General features: G+C 32.6%; 1 protein-coding gene across 1 annotated transcript; it reads right to left on the reverse strand.

Annotated features, from left to right (window-relative positions):
* Positions 1–1,304: 1,304 nt before the first annotated feature.
* LOC114418746 (UPF0481 protein At3g47200-like) lies at positions 1,305–20,034 on the reverse strand. The gene is made up of 4 exons (XM_028384235.1): positions 19,707–20,034; positions 19,498–19,545; positions 4,588–5,012; positions 1,305–2,696 (listed from the first exon to the last, which is right to left on the reverse strand). The coding sequence occupies exons 3-4, from the start codon at positions 4,929–4,931 to the stop codon at positions 1,370–1,372; spliced, it is 1,671 nt and encodes a 556-aa protein (XP_028240036.1). The 5' UTR covers positions 4,932–5,012; positions 19,498–19,545; positions 19,707–20,034; the 3' UTR covers positions 1,305–1,369.
* Positions 20,035–24,403: the final 4,369 nt, after the last annotated feature.

Genomic DNA, 24,403 nt, shown 5'->3' on the forward strand with positions numbered 1-24,403 from the left:
TAATATTACAAGAAAAAAGTAAACAATTATAAGTGTGTTTAGATTATAGTTCTAAAAGTAAAATTTGGTTCAACTTAAAACTTAAATTTAGTTAAAAATATATTTAATGTAACTTGATTTATGTTTGAAATGTTTTTTTTTTAAAAAGAGAGTTATAACTTTGGAGTAAATCTCATTTTAAATGAAAGTCACATTCATCTACAACAACTTTTCATGAGAGGTAAACCTCAAATGTCAAACTAAACACAACCTACATATACTTAAAATCAATCTCTCCATAAAAAATATAATTAAATCTGTAAAACAAATCTCCCTTGATAATTTTAAAAATATTTTTTTTATAAACCTTTGCTTTATTTAAAGTTTCACACTAGTTTTATAGCAAGTTTCTGGAGTCTTCAACGATCGAGGACCAGTGTCGGAGTCAATTTCACATAGATTTTGGGTCCGTTCATCATTTTTTTTAAGGCTGTGTTTGTTTTTAAGAGAAAAATAATATTATAGAGAAATTGTATCTATTTTTTAGACTCACACCTTTTATAGTTTACTTAAAAAAAAAATCTTCTATTTCCATCTTCATTATTTTCATCCTTTAAATCAAACACACACTAAGTGTCTTGGATCGGATTGTGATTGCAGTTACAAAATTCGGTGCATTATGGCTTTCACTGTGACGTGTTTGCAAATTGAGAGTTAATGAATTTGACTCCATAGACCATAGTGACATTGTTTTATCGGCTCAAATGATTTGTAGGAATTAACTCCTTTTTATATGTTTTCCCTTTAGTAACTTATGTTTTTTATGAAATTATATATGATTTGGTCATGCATGTAGTTTGATCTTATTTAGTTCTAATGTACTGTCACACTTTATTCTGTTGGTTTGTGTATTAGATGCTAGTGTGATACAAGTAGTTAGGGGTTGAACTGAAATGGTTAGAGTAAAATGATGCTTGGGATATTTTGTGACTGTATCGTCCTGAAACAGTTTCTACCTTTTTGTTCTGAACATTGCTTCCTCACTTCATGAAATTTGAACAAACTGGATCCATTTCAAAGCAGGGGAAGCTTTCTCCCCTCTAATCAATTCATGACAAAAATTAGATGATCTTATTCAGAATCCAGCCTACTGAAGTAACCTGATATCAGAATCGATTCAGAAATGCGGTTTCTCATTTTAACACCTTTCCAATAATTCAGGATGTACTAGTACCCTCACCACACTTATGTGCAACTATTATTAATCCATGTCTTCCACAATAAACTAGCCAGTTCTAGTACAAGTAAATGGGAAATAAAAGAGATACATTGCAATCATTGACAATGATGTAATACAGAAAAAGGTAATTCAATCAATATAATTCTCAATTTAGCTAAAGATTATATCAGTAACGCGGTAAAAATTGAAGACGGTGAATACTAGGATAGCAATCCCAACTATAGTAGAACTGCTTCTCCAAGGGTCACGGAAATAAACCCACCTCAATGTGCCCATTGCCCATTTCCAATTGTTGTTGTAGTGTCCATTAACATCTTCCATAATTTGGTGGTAGCATGTTGAATTTATCACCACATTTTTGCAAAGACCGTTGACCAGATTCGCCAATTCCTGATCACTTCCCAGTCCATGGACAATAGCTTCTTTCTCAACAAGAAACTCTGCATCATCTTTGGTGTGAATAAGAGAGTCAATTAGAGAAACATAGTTGCAAATGTAAGGCTCCTCAGGATAGTGACACTGCTCAAAGGCTATTAGGTTCCTAAGAACACATTCTGTTGTGTGGTCTACTCTCAACTCGGGGATTTGAAACCGTGCTTTGAACAACTTGCAGCATGGCAAGCAACCAAAGCAAGGAAACCAGCTGAAGAATCGCTTCTTCTCAAACTTCACATCTAGTAAGCATCTGTCATGAACCTTCTCAAAGCTTATCCCGGCCTCATTCAACTTAGTTGCAGTCCTTAGCACACACTCCTGCTGAGAATATTTCATTTGACTTCTCAGTTTCTTAGGAAGATAGACATTTCTAGTTAGATCAGTGAAATGTAGTGATTTTTCCCACTTTCTCAGCTCAAACTTGTTTTCTGAAGAATGCTGATGAGGGTAATAAAATCTGAAGTACTCATGTGCAAGATGAATAAACTTTTTATGTTTTTTCACATTTTTTGGAACAACTCTATCATATAGTTTTTCCAACATTACAATTGGAAGCTGATTCTCGAGCAGCATCAAGTCGCGTTGGATACTTTTGCTGACACATCTTTGAGTCACTAGATAGTCTTTCTTATGTTCCAATCTTTTCTCTTCTCTCAAAAACAGCTCCATGATGAACACTGCATCCAACAGCATCATCTCCACAAATTCCTCCTTGCTGATATCAGAAAATTTCTTTTGGTAACAAGCGCGTATGTTTTGCTCGTGTTGTTCTAGGAAGCCTATGTAATTCTCTAAATCAAGCTTGTTCTCTAGGCGATTCCAAAAGAAACGAAAATATTTACGTTTCTGCTCTTGCATTTCATTTAGTCCTTTTTTGTTATGGTGGATAGGGCCAATTGAGATCAATAGAGGAGTATAGGCCTCCTCTTGCACATTCAAAAGACTAGTAGGTACCTTGTAGATACAACATTCAAACCCCAACTCAGGTTCAATCTCTTCTGGGATGTCAATTATCCGGTCGATAAGATCTCTTTTTCTGTTCCTGTTGAGCAAGCATATCAACCATCACACAAATGAATCACTTGTGATTGATACAAACCAAGAGCAAAAAAAAATAAAATAAAAATTCATGTTTTCATCTTCTAAAAGTACGTTTCATTTTTGAATTTTCATGATTTAGATAATATATTTGTTGTGACTTCTTATTTTTTGTTTTTAGAACACAACACTACCTCCTTGCTTGTGCTTCTTTCACAAGAAATATCACAAAATCATCTAGAGACTCCCTGGCGATGAAGAGAAAGGTCCACATTAAGCTTTGTGGTTCACAATTATTGTTTCTACTGTTTACTCTTTCTACACATAAAAATTATCAAACTATTTTTTTTTAAACATGTTATACTAATTAATTTGTTAGAATATTAGGTTTGTTATGAGAGGGAGGGAAGGAACTCATCACCTTTTTTCTTTTTCTTTCTCTCTTAATCATGTTATTGATAGAGAGTATTCATCATCTATTTTATTAATGATTAATCTTCATTAGAAATCTAATTATCTGAATTCTCTTTTTCAATCATATTTTTTTCATCCACAAAATTCAAAATCAAAATTTTACTTAATGGACCGAATCTAATATCACTCGAACCAACTACTTTTAAACTTATGTTTAACTAAACTAGCAAATTGCAATGTTGTTCAAGATTCCTACAAATTAGCCATCATTATGGAAAAATGGCTCATTAAAAATAAAACAGTTTTAAATATTCTTGTAAAGTAAATATGAAAATTCATGCTCTCAAGTTAATAGCTTTACCGGAAGTTTGTAAAGTTGATTTGATAGTTGAAAAGAATAATTAAAGGATTGAAGGGGAGGGAGCGGTAACAGATCATAACTTCGAAACATTAATCATAATATCTTGCATTATTTTCAAAACTAAAACAACATGGTTAATTCAGTTAGTTTAACTGCAAGTTAATTATACTTTCATTTAATATTTATATCATTTGTTCGTCCATACACGAGATTTTATCTAGTTTCTTCCAAGACAAGACAAGTAGCAAGCATCAAGAAGAAGAGAACAAGGTTAATAAGTGACCACTTTTTTACCGTTTAACGATATGATTACTATAAAATAAAATAATTTAATTAATTAATTTGTAAAGTTGTTTTTCAACTGATATGTCTATTTATCAATACAATTATTCTAATTCTGATTACGTATTAAAATGTTATATATTACTTGATTGTGTTTTATTATTACCATTTAAACTCAAACTTACAATAATTATATAGTTGATATATGTTATTGGTGTCGTAATTTTAAACTTTTAATTTAGTATCTGTTTGCTTTGGAGATTTTCGTGTTTTAGTTTTACATTCTAGAAGAAAAAATAGTCTCAAAATTTGAAAAAAAAGAAGAAAAAATTTCTCGTAATTTTATAATTATTTTAATGATTTAAATACTTTTTAGTCTATAATGATTTTTAAGGTTTAAATTCCTTTTTAGTTGCAGGAAAAAAAAACTTTTTAATCCTTGTAATTTAATTAGAGTTTTTTCTTGTTTTTGTGTTTGCAATTTGTTATTTCTTTTTTTGATTTTCATCTTTGCAATTTGACGTTCTTTTTTTTATATCTTTATAATTTTTTTTAGTTCTTAAAAATTATATTTATTTTATTTTTTTCCTTTAACCAGATAACACTTTTTTAAGTATTTAAAGTTTTATTTAAATTACTTTAAAAACGAAAAATAAAACAAATATAATTTGTATGAACTGAAATAATTTTTTTCAATGACAAAAAACAAAAAATAGGGTTAAATTTCAAAAGGACCGAACAAATATTTAACAATTATAGTTTTAATTGGAAAAACAACGCTGAGATCACCTATAGAACTGCATTTAAATTTTATAAATAAAAAAAAAACATTTTCTACCTTTTATTTTGTGAAGCAATTACCATACTGGAGTCAAATTCTTGTCTCATGGTATGAAGACCTTGCAACACTTCATCTTCTAGCCTTATATTTCGAAGATAATATTGGTTAATTTTTGTATCTCCATCTTTTACTTCCACCAACTCCTCCTCCATCATCTTCTTAGCCTCAAAAACATTATTCCCAAGCTTGATTTGGTCTTTAACACTACTCTCACCTCCTCCTTGGTGGTGGGGTTCAATTCTTCCATTGACAGAAATAGGAAGGGTTTGATTTGAAATATTGTTTTCTTCCGGCACTGTTAGCGATGCATCTTCAACATATGATGGATTGTCAAACTCCATTGTTGCCTATGCTTAGTTTTGCTTTTGTTTCTTATGTCTTCACCAATCACTCCAACTTTCAAATAGCTTGTTGATTCTCTCCTTTAAATGAAAATTTGAAAATCACATAAATAAACATATTTTTTTAGTATATATTTAATTGACGGTATAAAACTTTTTTATATTGACTGTATAACACCCTAAAAGCCTACAAAGACCACAAGCTCATCAAATGAGTTTGGTTGTCGAAGTCAATTTGTAATTAAAAAAAAAACTCAATCTTTAAAATAGAAATGAATTCATTTTCAAAACAAAATAAAATTTGCATGTCAAGTTGTTTTACCTATGAATGGATAAAAATAATGCAAGTGAGATCCCATACTTCATAAACAATTTTATGACCAATTAATACGAATATTAAATATGAAAGTTAAAAGCTCAATTTTTTTTTTTTTAAAACAACAACTAACAGCACAAACTTTGAACGGGGAAGACACTTTCCATATATAAAGTGCTATCATATCAATCATAAATTTAACAATGTGTCTCTCAAAATTCGAATACAACTACTCTAACTTTGCTAGAGATATGACCTAATGGCAAGGGCTTCACTCGTGTAAAGCGGATCTTTTGTTGCACCACTCTAATATGGTCAACAAGGTCTGGAAGGCCCTTAGATATCCCGGTGATCTATTGTGTAATGTATACTACTTGTCGACACCATCCATTCCTAGTGTATATATATCTTACATATGAAGATGGTGAAAGAAAGGCATTAGAGAAGGGTGAGAATAGAATGTTGTGGATAAAAGACAACAATTATATACACATACATATAACCATATGATCTCCACATCCAACACAATCGTCATTAATGTATTAGTATCAGTCTCAACCACAACAATAACACACACAAGCCTATTACAAATACTCTATGGAGATTCACAACAATCATCATTGGATGAGAGATCGGGAGTTTATGCCATAGTCCAAGGCAATCACGTTGGTGCCAATATCAATATATTATTATGATTTTTCTAGAATTTCCACAATGATCCTTTAGCAGCGTGTTCTTCTAACTAATTATATGGATTTAGATTGAACTCCTCTATAAAAACTAACTCATAGAATAAAAGTTATCACCCATTAATATATTCTATCTTAATTTTATCTGTAGTCAATTTGATACTTAAGTTTTTCTTAATACACCCCTCATGTCTAATACTTTTAAGTTTGATATATGAATAATATGGTGGATGATCATTTTTAATGGATTTATGATAAACTTGAATATTATCTTAAAATTTGAATTTGAACCTAACTTAATTTCAAAAGTTATTTATAGGATTGACATTATTTTTAGCCTATGTGGGACTTGAGAGTTTTTTTTAAATATATCTCTTCACGTCCAACAGTTATGGGTTTAGTGTGTGTATAATAGGATGGATCTTCCTTTTAAATTAAATGATCCTACAAAACTAACCTCAGAATGTTGGAGTAATCAATTGGGATAGTCAGGCAAGATTCCATGACCTTTGGTTAGCTACACTGATTCACTTAAGGCATTCTCATACCTGACTTGGTATCCCTAAGACCACATGAGGACCAGAAATTCTTCATTCCCCGTGTGCAGCAACACGTAGCTCATCCATCCTCATTCAGAATAAGCATAGTCAATGATTATCCCTAAGTGAAAATAACGACCATATTTGTCTATTGGAATTACCTTCACATTTCCTCTTATTAACAACCCTCAAGGCATCGTATTATACGGGTATGATGTACGTATGTATATATGTATGTTGGCAATACTTCCTCATCTTTTAAGTTCATCAGAGGTCTGGCAACGTTTTAGTTAGATCCTAATATCTTAGTAATATTCAATCATCCCGCTTAGGTCAAGTAGAGTGAGGAAGACGAATGGCAGAAGATATATTCTAAGATATACCTTACTATCCTCAATGTGTAATGAGTTCCATACCACATTCCATAAATCAAATGTCGTATCTTTCGCCCCGTCACTCCCAAGCGCCACATAATTCACAAACAATAGCAAGTAAGGCTAGGGTCTACCAATTGTTAAGACATTGTTTATCTTCTTTCTTTCCTATATGACTTAGCATTCTTAATCTATAGCCTAATCTCCAATACAAGGGGCCCAAATCTTTTACAATATGTGTTTTGAAAGAAAAACTATTTAGAGTAACTTTATTCTTAAGAAAATAAATAATCCAACTAACTTGTGGAATAATGCCATACTTATACTCATAACTTGAAGATAGGTAATTCAACCTTTTAAGGACTTAGGAAGAATATTCAAATATAGGATAAATGAAGTTAATGAAATTATGGAAATATTCAGGCTTTCCTTAGTTATCTTACTGCTGTATATATTCCACTTTATAAAGTATAACATCAAGAGAAATCTTTGGGCTTAGGATTTAAGTTAGAAAATAAGTATATTTATACTTGAATTTACTTGATGAAATGGTAATAATTTAAAAAGGCCAACTGTCCATGCTTCAATAAGACCAACTCACTTAGATCAAGGGCTTACTAGTTGACGATCCCTAGATTACCCAACTGCGTGAACTGAAATACCAATTAGAAGTAAGCCTATGTTGTGCGTGAGTCATCAGCCTACCAACAGCAGGGTCAACCGACATTATCATCTCATTACCCCAATATGTCTATACTATTGAGGACTACTTTAGACCGTTAGGACATGCCAATAGCATTAGACAACACATTGCGTCTTTTGACATATAAAAGACACAAAACAACACATCTATACTCGGTACAGTGCCAACAAGATTGTGCACACACAAGTGAGTGTCCTACAAGAGCCAATACCAAGAGGGCACATTGTAATAATTTTGTTAAAATTGGTCTTTTGAATCATAATGTTGGGTTTCAAATTAAACCAGCAACCTAACTTATTAGAATTTGCGTGAGCCATTGGACCATTTAAGGTTCTTTGATATTTATTCGTTTTTCATATCTTATATGCTTATGTGTTTCTATTTACTTTTATAATTTGTGCAGTTTTGATTTATTTTATGCATGAATATATTCTGGAAAAGTTTACTCTATGCATATATATATGTTCCTGAAACAATTAAAGATAAACATAAGTTTGATTATATAATCAAAACAGTAGAAAATAATATTTTTCTAGGACAAGACATAGGGGAAGAGTTTCATTTGCTTTCAAAAAAATTCAATTTATGAACATAGCCGTAAATACAAATATTTACACATCGGTTGTGTTCAAGTAGCCATCAAGCCCCTAATTGATATGGGTATAGATGCAACAATTTTAATGTGCCCAAGAGATATTAGGCATAACAAATTTGAAGATTCCTTAATTGGAACGGTAGAAACAAGCTTAGGACAAGGTCCGATATATTTTAATTGTTATCCAAACAAAACGGTAAGTCTAATGGATAGAAACATTCTTGACTCTTTGTTTTTAAACTTCCACTTTCATGGCCTTGACATGAAAGAAGGATCAATTCCAACAGCCTTAATTTATAAGATCCAGTATAAGGTCATGAACACTTATGCGTCTAGGGTCCTGTTAAAACCTCAAAGAGGAGAGACAACTTTGTTCATCACTGATATAACAAAGGCTAATGTTTCCCTCCTAAGAACAATAAAGTGGGATGAGATAACTCTTCCCGAAAAATGGGTTATGGATAAGGCCACTCTATCTGTTTCCCGACCCGCTCCAACCATTGAACAAATTAAACAAGATAACTCGGGAAAAGTAGAGATAACTTTCAACCGAAGAAATTCATTCTCATCAAGAATCGAAGCCTCTAGGTCTGAATATGAGTTAGCCAGAAGGTCTTTTTTGGTTAGAACCCGCTCAATCCCAGTAGGATTAACCAGATCTGAGTCATACAACCAGTTTCCTACTGTAAATCTCCAAGGATTAGATACCACATCTAGTATACCTAGAACAACTTACAACCAAGAACAAAAGGACGGCCAAAAGTCGATCCAATCCCCAACTTACTCTTCTATGGAACCTTATGATATTATCTGACAACTTTAGCATTGATAAGAAAACCTTAGGAAAGACTTTTATTCTCCAGAGAATGAACCTCAAAGGAGATGATTTTTCCAACATTACAAGGGCGCAAACAGAAAATAGATCCAAGATAAGTTCTACGAATTTGTCGAAAGAGTCAAAATTAATGCCCTTTTCTTTGATTGGTTTCATGCTTATACCATTCGAAAGGATATAGATTACCCTTGGAAACAAGACATCATAGGTGATCCAACAACAAATGTCTTAACAAACTGGCAAATGAAGGACAGTGAGTTAATTCAATCGAAATTACCTCATGCAACACAATATCAACTATCGAATGTTAAAGATAGTAACAATAAACCTATCATGGCCGTTTCATTCAAAACAAAAGATGTTAACGAGGAAGTAACCTCTAAAGACATTAAGAGCCTGATGGAACAAGCAAATTATACCAACAAATATTTACAAGTTTTAGGAGAAACCATTAAAACTAAGGTAGTTCCTAAACAAAAATCAGTTAAGGAAGCTTCACCGAATATTCCCATTGAGAAACCATTGTTCAAACCTTTCAAAATTAGCGATAAAGCTAAACGAAAAATTAGGGAACTTAGAAGAAATAAATCCTTAATTGAAGGAGTAGGAGATAATCATAGTGAATTACTAATCAAAATTGGTAGTTTACTTAAGGTCATTCCAGAAACTCCCCAAACTTCGGAAAGCACATCAAAAATGGTAACAAGAAGTACCTCCAAATTAATTAATGCCATTAATGAAGATAGTGACCAAAACTCAAAAAATACATCTGAGATAGGATCAGTATCAAGAAAAGATATAAATCCAATTAATTCTAGACACTGGAAAACACCCTCTAAATTATATTATCAGCGTCCAACTGCCCCGGACCTTCTACTAGAAGAAAGAGGTGAAAACAATTTCAAGAGTTTTAGTGCAAATAACATCTATGAGTGGAATATAGATGGACAAACGGAGTATAACATCATGAATACACTCCAACATATGACCATGGTAGCTATTGCCTACCAAACCTCCCATGAATGTTCGGAAGAAACCATTAGAGATATTTTGGTGGCAGGATTTTCCAGACAATTAAAAGGTTGGTGGGATAATTATCTCATGAACGAAGAAAATTCCAAAATTTATAGCACAGTTAAGACAGATCTCAATGGAAAAGTCATTACTAATGACGAAGATAAAGAGATTCCTGACGCTGTTAATACATTAATTTTTATAATAGCTCAACACTTCATTGGAGACCCATCTCTGTGGAAAGATAGGTCTGCAAAATTACTATAAAACCTTAAGTGTAGAACCTTAGCAGACTTCAAGTGGTATAGAGATACTTTCCTAACTAGGGTTTACACTAGAGAAGATAGTCAACAACCTTTTTGGAAAGAAAAATTTCTAGCCAGTCTTCCAAGATCATTAGGAGACAAGGTTAGAGATAAAATCCGTAGTCAATCTGCTAATGGAGACATTCCATATGAAAGCTTAAGCTACGGTCAATTAATTTCTTATGTCCAAAAGGTAGCCTTAAAAATTTGTCAAGATGATAAGATTCAACGACAATTAGCCAAAGAAAAGGCTCAAACAAAGAAAGACTTAGGTTCTTTCTGCGAACAATTTGGTCTACCGGCCTGTCCAAAACAAAAGAAAAAACAAACCTCTAGGAAAGAAATCAATGAAAGCAAACTAGTCAATAAAAAGTGATTTCCTAGGAGGAGATACTCACACAAATCCTCAATTAGTAAAGAAATGGAAAATCCTAGGCAAAAGATAAAATAAAAAATAACATGTTACAATTATGGAAAACAAGGCCACATTAGTAAATATTGTAGACCAAAAAAGAAGTTAAGAAACCTTAACTTAGAACCAGCTATTGAGAAGCAAATAAACAATTTGCTTATTGAAACTTCGGAGGAAGAAACAAAGACTTCATCCTATGGGCTCTCCAATGAAAACCTAAACATAATCCAACAAGATGACCAACTATCATCAACAGATGATGACGAACAAATCAATACTCTAACAAGAGAACAAGATCTCTTGTTTGAAGTAATCAATTCTATACCCGATCCCCAGGAAAAGAAAGCTTTTCTGGATATTAAAATGAATTCCCACCAAGGCCAGACCAATCCAAATGAATGAAGAACTACTTCAGTATTTTCAGAAAGAGATTAAGGATTTTCTCGATAAAGGATTAATCCAAAAAAGCAAAAGTCCATGGTCTTGTGCGGCTTTTTATGTCAATAAGAAGGCCGAACTTGAGCGGGGTACACCTCGTTTAGTTATAAATTATAAACCTTTGAATCAAGCATTGCAATGGATTAGGTATCCTATTCCAAACAAAAAAGATTTACTTAACATATTAAATTCTGCGAAAATGTTTTCAAAATTTGATATGAAATCTAGATTCTGGCAAATCCGAATCCAAGAATTAGATAGGTACAAAATAACATTTACTGTACCATTCGGGCAATATGAATGGAATGTAATGTCATTTGGTCTGAAGAATGCCCCTTCAGAATTCCAAAAGATTATGAATGATATTTTCAACCCTTATTCAAAGTTTGTCATTGTCTACATAGATGATGTACTAATCTTCTCACAAAATATCGATCAGCACTTCAAACACATTCAAATTTTTATCAATATTATAAAACAAAATGTTTAATGGATACTGAATTTGTATCCACTAAGATAAATTCTTGATTCCTGATTATTATACATTTTTTTGAATTGGTTAAATCCTTGTTGGACTTCTTCTGGGTAAATTTGTGGGATTGGTTCGAAATAATTCCACCATTGGAGGAACCAGTTCGGGAAATTATATGTAGTGTTATTTTTAAAATAAATCAACCATGAGTGTTTGTATTTGTTGTTTTGATGCCAAAACACGTTGGTCCAAGCATCAATATAATTCCAATAAGTGTATCCTGCTGGATCAAATGGTGCATAAAACTTTTTGGGTTGGTTCAAGTTTGATCCGTAATGCCGAGGTTGCATTACTTTTAAGATTTGGATTGTTGAATGGGTATTTAAATTTGGATCTATGGGGTCTTTGAAATGTTTAATGGATAATGAATTTGTATCCACTAAGATAAATTTATAAAATTTTCTGGTTTTATTGAGGGCTGTTGGTCTATAATGGAATCTTGGTGGGAAGGTTTTTACAGTTGCCTTAAAGGGATTTTTGTCCCAATATTCTGGCTCCATTTGCAAAACATTAAAAAATTTATTTTTTGAGACATAGCTATTTGAGGGTTTTGGTGTTGGGTCTTGTTGAACCATTGTCTGTTTGCCTTTTAGGTTGCAGATCGTTTTGGTTTATTTAGCCTTTTGGATTTGTTTTTGGAGATCAGTCTCAGAATCATCATTTGATTCTGAGGCCATTTCTGCCCAGGTCTTTTTGGCTAACCTGGGGACCTTGGTGAGGCCTATTTCCTCAAGGGCTTGGAGGGTTTGGACTGACCAGGCATAATCTGCCACGGTTTGTTTGGAGGTGATTGGTTTTGGAGAGTCTTGAGTTGATGACTCAGGTTTGACAGAGATTAGTTGGGTTGATGACCCATCAAGTTTTGATTTTTGGGTAGATGACCCAGTCTGGGTAGGTGACCCAGAAGATGTTGATGATGCTTTTTTGATAGCTGGCTCTGGCAGAGCCAGTGCTACTCCTTTTCCAAATCTTCCTCCTCTATCGGAGGAGCTCGACGCCTAAGGCGACATCAATGTTTCTTTGTAAGAATTCACGTGTAAGGTAATCAGGCAGAGAGTTTGAGGTACCATTGATATATTCTATTTCAAAATCAAAAACACTTAAAATTTCCTGTCATCTTGCAAAAATTTGCTTAGAGGCAAGGTTTTTAACATCTTTTTGAAGAATGTCTTTGGCTGATTTGCAATCAACCCTAATTAGAAAATTTTGATTTAGTAAATCAGATTGAAATTTGGAAATGCACAAAACAATTGCTAAAACTTCTTTTTTAACAATTGAATATTTTTCTTATGCATAATTCCAATGCTTTGATGTGTATGCAATGACATGTTCCTGGGTATGGACTCTTTGTTTGAAGATACCACCATAACCTATGTTTGATGCATCTGTTTCAACAATTTTGAATGCCTGTGGAATGGGAAGATACAAACACTTTTTGGATTGGACTTTGAATTTAATTTCTTTTATGGTTTGGGTATGAATGTCAAACCAAGGAGGCGGAGTTTTCTTTAGCCTATCATGTAATGGTTTGACAATGTTATTTAAGTAGGGAACAAAATCACCTACATAATTTAGACAACCTAGAAACCTTTGTAACTGGGTTTTGTCTTTTATTTGGTCTGGGAATTTATTAGCAAATTCTATTGATCTTTCCATTGGAATAATCGTACCCTGATATATGTTATGACCAAGTAACCTTATCCGAGTTTGGAATAGATTGATTTTTGACTTGGAAACTGCCAGTCCATTTTGTTTTATAATATTGATAAAAATTTGAATGTGTGCCAGAGGTTTTGGAGCCAGAGATTTTTGACTTGGAAACTGCCAGTCCATTTTTGACTTGGAAACTGCCGATGGTTTTGGAGCCAGAGGAGCACTACACAACCTATACCAGGTTCTGCCACACGCACCCAAACCCTCACGAGCTCTTTACCCGACCTTGTATCCCAGGGAGGGGATTTGTGCTTAATGCAGAGGGCGTGCCTTGGAAGCTTCTGAGGAAGGATTTGACTACATTGGCGCAGACCTGGAGCATCTTATCTTATTCTAACCTCGCCCCCACCTCTCACATGTCCAATTTGAACATGGATAGGGTGAGGTTAGTCTACGATCTGGTGACGAAGATTGATATGGATGTGGGTTCATTTATTTCAGGCCAGATTTCTCAGATGGCCTAGTCCAACTCTTCCAGGCTTGGATTCCCCGCTCTCATCACTGCTCGCTAGGGGAGTCATTCCTGGTTCACTGACCTTCGAGTCCCTTAGCCCTACCATTAATTTGACTTCTATTAGAATGAACTGTTGGAACCCGAATGATCCCATGATCACCTTTCCGGGGACCCGCAAGACTAGGGCTAGGGGACCTGACACTTCTGCTCCTTCCTTCTCTGCTCCTACTACTTCAGCCCCTACTCTAGCACTACCAGCTCTCGTTCCAACACCCTCCGGCACCTCCGCTCAGAGCACAGAGATCTTAGTGCCGATGCTATAGAGCCTTCACCATGGCTTATGCCTGGTGATGTAGAGCATTCACGACCTGGCTCAACATTGGCCCATTATCAGTATGGAGGATTTCATGGCCCAGGTGGCCTGACTAGGAGTCCAGCCTTCTCCTGTGGGGGAAGCTGAGGCTCCTATAGCCTAGGAGCTGCAGCCAGAGCCAAAGGCGACACCCGAGGCCACATCGGAGGAGACTCCAGAAGTCACACCTGCTGCTACGCCCGCGGAGGACATAGATTATGCAGTAGATATGGCAACAGCACAGAGCACCTGGAATCCTTGGCCCACTCCAACACAGGATACATCACTGCCAGCCTAGGATGCTCCCTCCACACCTCAGGACGACCCTACACCGACACAGGATGACTGAAGACAGGACCCTATTTATTTTTCTACTTTCTAGATTCGATTTTAGTTTATTTACGTATTTAGCACATTTCACAATTTTTGAATAGTTTACAATTTTTTTAAATTTTATGCAGTGGTTTGTTTTGGTTTTAAATTTCTGGTGTTTGTGATTGGTTTTGAACTTGATTGATTGCATGACTTGAGTGAATTGCAAAGTTAGATCACATGCTTTGAATAAGTATGCGGTAATTAGAAGAGAAAGAACATGAATTAGGGGCGTGAGTTAAAATGTTAGTTTGTTTGACAGGTAAATAATGAAGGTAATCATTAGCCATAACCTGGTGAGTTGTGTGAACCTTAATTGTAAGAGAACGACTAGCATCGAGCACCAATTTTTTTAATGAATTTTTGAATACTGAATGAATGCATGATTTGGAAATGATGAAGGCCGTGATTGATTGAATTAGCCACTTAGCCAAATAGCTTACCCTGTTCATGAATGATGAATCCTTTGCACCCATTTTGAGCTTAAATCTGATTGATTGAGTTTAACCCTAAGCCTATCGAATTATAATCTCCATCTACCTTTCTTTAGGTTGTAGGAAAGCATTATGGTTCAAGGCAAATTTGTTCCAAATTTGGGGGAAGGTATTGGGTGATGATTTTGGTAAGACAAGCAACAACCACAGGAAATTGTATAAAGAAGCAGTAAGTAAAAACTGCTAAAAAAAAAGAGATAGAAGAAGAAAATGAAAGTTTCAAGAATAAAAATTTATGTGTATTGTTGCTTAAGCTAAGTGCCTTATATTATTGTGGCATTTCAATATAAGCTGGGAATAAAAGGGAAAAGGTGATCTGAGGATGAATCTTCTCCTAGAACCTAAGTTTTTACATCCTAGAAAAACCATGAATTGTTTGTAGCCCAGCCTCATTACAAGCCAAGAAAGTCCTTCAGATTCAATTTGTGTATTTGTGATTGTATGACATGAGATGAAATGCAAAAGTTGAGACTTGTGCTGGTTGTTGATTGAAGAATTACCTTAAACACTTGTGTTTATGAGAGAAACAGTGACCGTGAGAATTAGGCTTGATGAACCTTCCTTAATACATGTCTTGCTTGCTAGCTTATTTCACTTGTGCTGCTTGATGATCATGTTCATATATTTGAAATTCTGCATATCTTTATGAAGAGTTGTTGGTTGAAGTATTGCTTGCCACTTATGTTCATGTGATTGAATGTTTTGCAAAAAACACATTTTTGGTTAACCACTGTGATTTCTATCACTTGAGGACAAGTAAATTGTTATTTTTTTGCTTGAGGACAAGCAAAACTATAAATTTGGAGGAGTTTGTTAGTCATTATTCACGACTAAGTTTTGTATTGAATATTTGCACAAAAATAGCGCTTTACCTCCAATTTATGGTTCTTTTTGTAGGAATTGTATATAGTTTCATGTTTTGTGTGATTTTATATAGTAGATACTCTCATTTTGTGAACTAATGTTGAAACCACTTCAATTTCAGGCCCAAAAAAGAAGAGGAGGTTCAAGTAGCTGATGTCTCGCTAAGCGAGACAGATACGCTTAGCGAGTGACATCCACTAAGTGAGGAATACAACTCGCTTAGCGTGTTGGGAAACCCTAGAAGAAGATCAGTCATAGATGTGCTCGCCCAACGCGCCGCAAGCTCGCCCAGTGAGTAGGTTGTCTCTTCTCGCACTCAGCACGCCTAGCTCGCTAAGCCAAAAGTCACTTACTCTCGCTTAGCGAGCTCTCGCTAAGCGAGCCTTCAGAAGCTGAAACGTCCAAGTAGCCTTTTAAAATACTGAAGTTGGTGGAAACTAAAAGAGGAGTCAAAAAACAGAGCCAAGGGAGAAGCTGAAGCGACATAATTCAAGTCATCAAGAGAGCTTAGGTTAGAGGAGTGAGATTAGGGTTTTAGAGGTTGAAAGAGACATCCTCAACCTTTCTTTGCCATTTTCTTTCACTTAAACTCTGTTCTTCCTTGTAATGTAAGCTTATTTCTTGTAATGGAAGGCTAAACCTCTTGGTTGGGAAGTTCTGCTGAACCCTTGATGTAATATTCTTTCATTATCTGTTTAATGTTGTTTTTATGTGTTCATTGCTTCTATCCATGCTTATTTTTGTTGGGGAGATTCGAGGGGTACACCTGTGGACCACGAGCCACCACATAAGGAGACTTGACACCACACTCTAACCCAAAACCTTAAGGCTCAGGTTTATGGGTCTTCTCCTCACTTATATGGTGCTCAACCTTTCCACTTCTACCTGATGCGGGACTTCACCTCACACTTGTACTCTAACAATTTTTACATGCTTATGGCTTAATCACCCATTTGTATGTATAGTTAGGATTTTTAACATTGGAAAGTGCTTTAAAGCCTTAGAAATTGGTAGAGCAAGCTAGAAAACTGTATGTCTAGGAATGGAGTGCAGTGATCTAGTCCATATTATGTTGTAGACTTAATGCAACTCTTTTAGGCTGAGTTTGTTGAGGGATCAAGGATGAGGTTAAAGAGAGTTAGGCTTATTCACTAGAGGGATCTTGGTTTGAGTAATTTCTCAGCATAAGAGTACTAAAATAGCATTAGATAGAGAAAAATCCATAACAACATCAAGGAAAATTCAGTAGAATGACCCAACGCTTTTTACTTGACTGTTTTTACTTCTCAAACTTTAGATATTTAGTTTATACTTAACTAGATTTTAGCACAAAAATTCCATTTGATATTTCTCTCACTTTTAGTCGTATACAAATGTTTGCACACTAAATGTACAGTTTTTGAGTGAAACAAATTATCTGTGGACTCGACACTCGGTCTTACCATTTTAATATACTACTTGTGTGAATCGATACACTTGTTGAAAAAGGGTAACACTTAGCCATTAGAGAAATAGGAAAAATCAAGAAAGTGGTTATTGAGCATATAAGCACTGAGTTGATGATCATTGATCATTTGACTAAGGACATGCCGCTGTTTAAATTCAAGGATCATATAGAGAGAATGAGACTCGATTCCACTTTATGATTGTATACATATAGGTTAGAGTTGAAACTTTTATATTATGATATTTTCTCATATTCAAATGCACATTGATTTATTTGACAAAAATTATGTTTTGGACCAAGAATAAACATTGAGTTTATTCATTAAGTTTTATTATTATCATCTTGAGTATACTACTTGAGAAATTGAGCATGTTGTAATACATGGATGATATTACTTGTTATACCAAGAATAAACATTGATTTGTATGTTCATTTCTTAAGAAGATTGAGCATTGACTTATTTTAGTAAATGAGTCAAAACATTTGGACCAAGTGAAATAATGTAATAATTTTGTTAAAATTGGTCTGTATGTTTTTGAAGGTCAAGTGATCTATCAGTTTTAGAGTTGAAAAACCAAATATTGAATATCTATTAATGGGTGGTAATGACTACTAATTAATGATAATGACTACTAAATGCATTCTTGATGGTAGAATGCCTATATATAACACACGTGTTTGGTCCCTGAGCTCACATATTTCCTTTTTGTCTAATACACCATCTATAAAGAGAGTGAGAGCTTGGAAGAACCAAAATAAAGCAGCTCTTTCATGACAATAATTGGAGGTATATTTTGATTTTGTTTTTCCTCATTTGTTAATGACCTATATTTTGTTTTGTAATTTATAACATCACATGTTTGATATTTTAGTCTTACACACGTATATCATTGTCGGAGGACATTACGTATAAATAGAGGAGAGTTACACATAACTCTTTTCAAGTTCATGGTTAAACACAACTAGAAGGAGGTGTTAATGAAAGTCTGAGGTAAGAGCACTATATCCTTTCTTTCTCTCCCTCTCTATGTTTTCCAATATCAACAATTTCATTTAAAAAAATACTAAATACATGAATGTTACATAATGTACATTTGTATGCGTAAGTATACTTTTATAACAAAACTAGAACTCTTAGGTTTATATATTGAATAGTAAACTAGATAATATCTATATTTTGTTATCTAGACGACAAAAAGCAATTATATTTCCTTTATAACAGCATGGCAATGATAATTAAATAAAGTTAAGGACAAGGGATAAAAGAAATACTTGTACATACTTAGCACCAAAATTATAGTTTTTCATATTAGTGTAATACGTTAAAACAAATTCAATTCTATGCTTAAACGATTTTTGTTTTACATAAAATTTTGTATAAATGAACATTTTTTTTAGAAGAGATATAAAAACGAACATTGAGACATATAGAATCAAATTTCCATTTTTGAGAATTTTAATGAAGTCAACGCACAACATAAAATAATTAAAATTTGAAAATTATGCCAAACTCGGGATAATTTTAACATAGCAACTTAAAATTTTTGTATAAAATTCAAATTTGGGTCCTTTGAGTTAAAACTTCACAATTATCATCCCGATATATCTAACTCGAATCCGAAATTTTCCCAAGACCAAATACCATCCACAATTGGACCAATTCATGCTCGACAAACAGCTCATAGTGAAACCGACGAAATTGAAACCTAATTAATTCAACTCTCAATAATTTCCTGTAATAACTTTTCAGAATCAATAATTCAACATGTTTGTAATATAAGAAATTCATTAACTCACATTAGCATCCAAAAGCCTTTCCAAACAAACTAGGTAGATATATCAAGGCCTAATATATTAGTAACTTAGAATTTGACAGGTTGGAGTTGAAAATTCATTATAAATCACACGTAATTAAGTGATAAAATCACAAAATTTAATATGCATTAACTAAACATATAGGCCAACATATGCACAAAACTTTAGCATCAAATACCATCTGCACGATTCACAATTAATTTCGCAAGTGGGTTGTTCATCACACAAAATACATAAGCTCTCATCTAATTAATTACTTAAACATCAATCAGTTTATAAAATCATATTCTCCCCGGCCCTTACCTTAATTAGAGAAAAGAACGTCATGGAAAGATGAAAGGAGGATGGTTCCTGCAGCAGAGTAGATAGAAGTTCTAAGAGTTTCGAAATTCACTCTTTAAAAATATATAAAAAAAAAACATGAGAAAAATAAAACAATGCCGTCTAGCTAGAGTCCAATGCAGACTAAGAGGAGCAGAAATAGATAATGAAAAAGAGAAAAAATTACTTACACACAAAAAGTTACATGAATGCTAAAGTAGAGTCGATTCGATAAATGGAAACCGTCAGTGTGAAGCTAACGATGAGGGCAACTTGATTCCACTCTCACATGTGGAATTTTCGCTGTTTTAGTGGAAGAATGAGGTTTGACCGAGAGAGGAGAAAAAGAAACTGTCCAGGGAAGAAGCAAATGGAAATTTCAAGTTTCAGAGAGAGGAATGATTACGGCACAAAAGAAAGATACGCGGCTGGATATCCTGTACACCGTTGGTATCATCCTGATCGTTTAGACTTCGACAGGAATTGAATAGCCGTTTGGATCGGTTGGGAGTGTGTGTATAGGTATTAGTCGAACTTTTTAAAACTTTTTAATGTGTATCAAATTATACTTTGTATAAATATTTGTCATCATGTTTTTTTTTTAAATTGTCACAATATATATATATATATATATATATATATATATATATATAATTTTATTGTTATAACTTTTGAAAATTATTGTTTGAATTCTTAATATAATTAATTAGCTTAATAATTAAATAATTAAATAATTAAACAACAAACTTAATATATAATTGTATTTTTAATTTTTTTATTATATTTATATATTTTATTAAAATTTAATATATAATTTATGTAAAAATATATAATTAAATTAAAATTATAAAAAAAGTGCAGTGGGAACTTGCTAATCTTTATTTAACACCTCGTTAATGTTACAATTATTTTTTTAATAAGTTGTAAACTTTGAATATATATTATACAAACTTCAGTTGGAACTATGGGCAAATGGTACTAATACGTTATTTATTTATTATTTTAAAATTCAAAAATAGTACTTATCTACTATTTCCTTATTTTAGAAAGAAAAAGAATAATAACACATGGAGTGTTTTTAAAAAATCAAAAGATTAAAAATCATATTAAAAATTTATCCAATTTTAATGTTAACAAAAAAGAAAACATGTCTTTTAATATATATACATCAACCATATATATAAATAAGAAAAACGAAGAAAATATCGTTGCACTAGTCACATACCATATGAATTGTTAAATTAAATAACACTTTAAAATTAATTCCAACCAACATTAATCTTGTTAAATAATTTTTTTTTTAAAAAACAAATTTACAAACGCTGGCCACAAATATATCGTGGGATCACAACTACAGGTCTTACAGGAGTGTTGTCTCTATTGAACAGATTTGATTTATTTTTTATTTACAGCTTAAAAAAAGAAATGTCAAATGAGAAAAAAATTGTTGTAGTCATGTCAAGTCATGAGCTTTCTTTTATAAAAGCTACTCCAATAGGCCAAGCCATGATTAGAACCCGACACTGACCTTTTAACCCAAACTTTTCCTACATTTTTTATAAAAGTGAAATTGCACTAACGAGAACTTGTATTCTTACAAGAAACATGTACAATAATTTCAAGACAAATAAGATAAAATGAAAAATTATATAAATAAATAAAATAATAGAAAGAAATAAAAAAAACTGATACGTAAGTTATGATATAACTTTATGAATTTAATTATTATTAAATTTTATTTACATTACCATCTAATAATGAATTATTACATAATTAAAAATTATTTATTTTAACAATTTATTTTAAAATTTAAAATGATTTTTAATTTATTAAAAATTTAAGACTTGAATATCAACTTGACCCTCAAATTATTTTAAAAAATTCAATTTAATCTCAATTTTTTTAAAAAATTTAATTTAATTATCAAGTTTTATTAAAATACATCAATTTGTTCATTTTCTGTCCAATTTCAACAACACCAAGTTCAATCACAAATCGGACATTAAAACCCCCAAATGTCAACATTCTATCACGAACGAACAGAATCAAGAAAATGAGGGAAAAGACCTTTGTAGCACATGTTCATTTCTGCTGGTTTTATAGCCTAAAATATCCCCGCATCTGATCCTTGTATACTGACAAAACAGTGAAGCTTGAAAATTTTGTTAAAATCAAACCATCTTAGATGCTTGATAAAAATCGAAGCAGTACATACCAACATCCCATGCGTGAGTGAAAACGAGACGAGAGAGTTCATAGTTTCGAAATGAAAGAGTAAAATGATTTTCTTGGATTTTCTTTTACGAGATTTGATTTTAGGGGTGGGGTATTGAAATTATTTTGAACTGTTTATGTGTATTGATTGGAGCACTGGTGTATTGATTGAATCAAACTATTAACATTTTAATATTTTTTTAAGAAATAATAATAAATATATAGGTTTAAAATCGTCATTATCCAATAGATAAAAATCACTGGAATTTACAATCCTAATTACATCACCATAAATGAACCAAAATAATTAAATTGATGTATTTTTAAAAAATTTAAAGATCAAATTAAAGTTATATTTTAAAATAATTTGAAGATCAAATTCATAATTAAGCTAGAATTTAAATATATTTTATCAATAATATATCAAAATTAAATTGTAATTTATTCTATAAATAAGATATTAGGAGCATATTAAGTGAGAGAACTTTTATCATGAAATAGTGATAATAATTAATTATAATTTCTCTAAAAAAATAATTAACTATGGTCAAATCATAAAAGAAAAGGTTAATGATTGCATGATTTAAATTTGTTCTTGTCAGCTATTTATATAAACAATCTCCCCACTTAATATGCTAAAAATTGCTAAAGAATAAAGATATTTGTTAGAAAATCAATGTCGATAAAAGAATATATAGGGTCACGCAACGTTCCATGTATATTAAGATTTTTTTTTTCTCTAATAGTAAAATCCAATCTGAGATGTCAAGACACTTTTTGTGAGTCCTACAATGAATCATACTTAAATATATTTTATGAATTATTTTAAATTAAATTTAAGTAATTAATTATAAATATTTTAATTATAAAATAATTAATATTAACAAATAAAAATATTGATAATTAAAATTTTTATTTATGACTTAAAGTTAAATCAACGAAAAATACATAACATTTATAAGCAACAAAATATAAAACATTGACATTTAGCAAGAAAAATTAATTTTCATCATTGTTGTCACTGTAACGTGCTCAAATATATTCCACCAAATTTGCTTGAAGTTATTGATGAATTTCTCTTATATGTATATAGCGTCTTATTTGTAGGTATATAACAAAGTCGTGAGGAACACCAAAAGATACTTGAACATTTGAAATATCTTTGTCTACATGATCATAATCAACATCAATATTACCATTGTATGTATCTCATTCATCTTCAACAATCATATTATGCAATATAAGACATGTCAATATAATATTCTCCATTGTATTGATGAGTCAATCATACGATGAACCACATATAATTGCAAATTGAGATTTTATCACACTAAATGCTCCCTCCAGATCCTTTCTTGTCAATTCTTGACATTTTGCAAATAACTTTATTTTCTCTCCTTGTGGCATGGGGATATGGTCTTCATAAAAATGGCCCAATCAGAACAAATGTCATTTGCAAGATAATATCCCATATTATATGAAGTTCCATTAATTGTAAATTACACTGAAGGAGCTCGATCTTGTAAAGTGTTATTAAATGCGGATGATTGGTTTAACCCATTAATGTGATTGTTTGGACCTGCACCTCTATAATATGCATGCTAAATCCACAAGTCTTGTGACGTGATGACTTCAAGTATTACTGTGGGTTCATAATTATCACCTTTATGATATTGGCCTTCCCATGCAACTGGACAAATTTTCCATTCTTAATGCATGCAATCAATAGAACCCAACATACTTAGAAACCCATGTGTATTTCCAATTTGTAGTAGATGATTGATGTTATTGTTGTTTGTCCTTCTCAAGCAATCATCCCCAAATATCCCGTTCGCATCCTTAACAAAAGCTTCCAAGCATTGAATAACAGTGCATTCAGCAATGCTAACGTACTCATTGACACTATCGGCAGGTGATCTGTATGCCAATATATGAATTGTTGCAACACACTTTTGCAATGGTGAAAGACCCCTTCTACTGACTGCATCAGATCTCATTCAGAAATATGAATCATGAATACTAGAAGCATATGCAATTCAAAGGAATAATTGTTTATGCATTTGGAAGCTTCGTTGAAACTGCCTCTTTGTATCTACAATTTTTTCTAGAGAAGTAGTCATTCAACAAGCTACTATGTCCACCTTCACAATCACGATTTATATGATATCTTGTTTGTCTCGACTGAATGCTATTCTCCTCTTGTTGTTGCATATCACATAAGTACCTCATGATTTCTTCTTAGTGTGTTGTCTTCAAGTATTTCATCAATAATTTGTTTCCAAAGTCTATCAAGTCATAGTTTAGATCCATTTTACAAGTGAATGGAGCTAGAAAAAAGAAAGAAGAATATAACAGTGTTTGTAGAAAATGTGCATGACTGAAAGAAAATTAGCAATTAAATAGCATCATTTTCAAGAGCTAGTTTCACAACGACTACTTTTTAACTACTACTTTAATAACGATTAGTTTTGTAATGACTACTTTGCACCCCACCCTCCCCCTCTGTCTCCCCTTTCTTCTCCCTTTCTTTTCCCTTTTTCTCTCTAGTCCACCTTCTTTCCCTTGCCTCTTCCTTCCACCCCCATCCTCCCTCTACCCTTTTCCCTTTTCGACCCATGTTGCCTCTCTGCTAAAGAGCTTCATATCTGCACAAGGGAGCTCCATCTCGTTGGCA

This window comes from Glycine soja, chromosome 7, assembly GCF_004193775.1.
Source record: "Glycine soja cultivar W05 chromosome 7, ASM419377v2, whole genome shotgun sequence".
Taxonomy (NCBI): Eukaryota; Viridiplantae; Streptophyta; class Magnoliopsida; order Fabales; family Fabaceae; genus Glycine; species Glycine soja.

What these genes read in the sequence shown, in the direction of transcription:
- LOC114418746 (XM_028384235.1), bottom strand. Translation starts at nt 4,931, where the DNA reads ATGGAGTTTGACAATCCATCATATGTTGAAGATGCATCGCTAACAGTG. An exon ending in ATTGCTTCACAAAATAAAAG is followed by an intron (nt 2,697 to 4,587) that starts GTAGAAAATGTT and finishes CTTGCTCAACAG; the next exon opens with GAACAGAAAAAGAGATCTTA.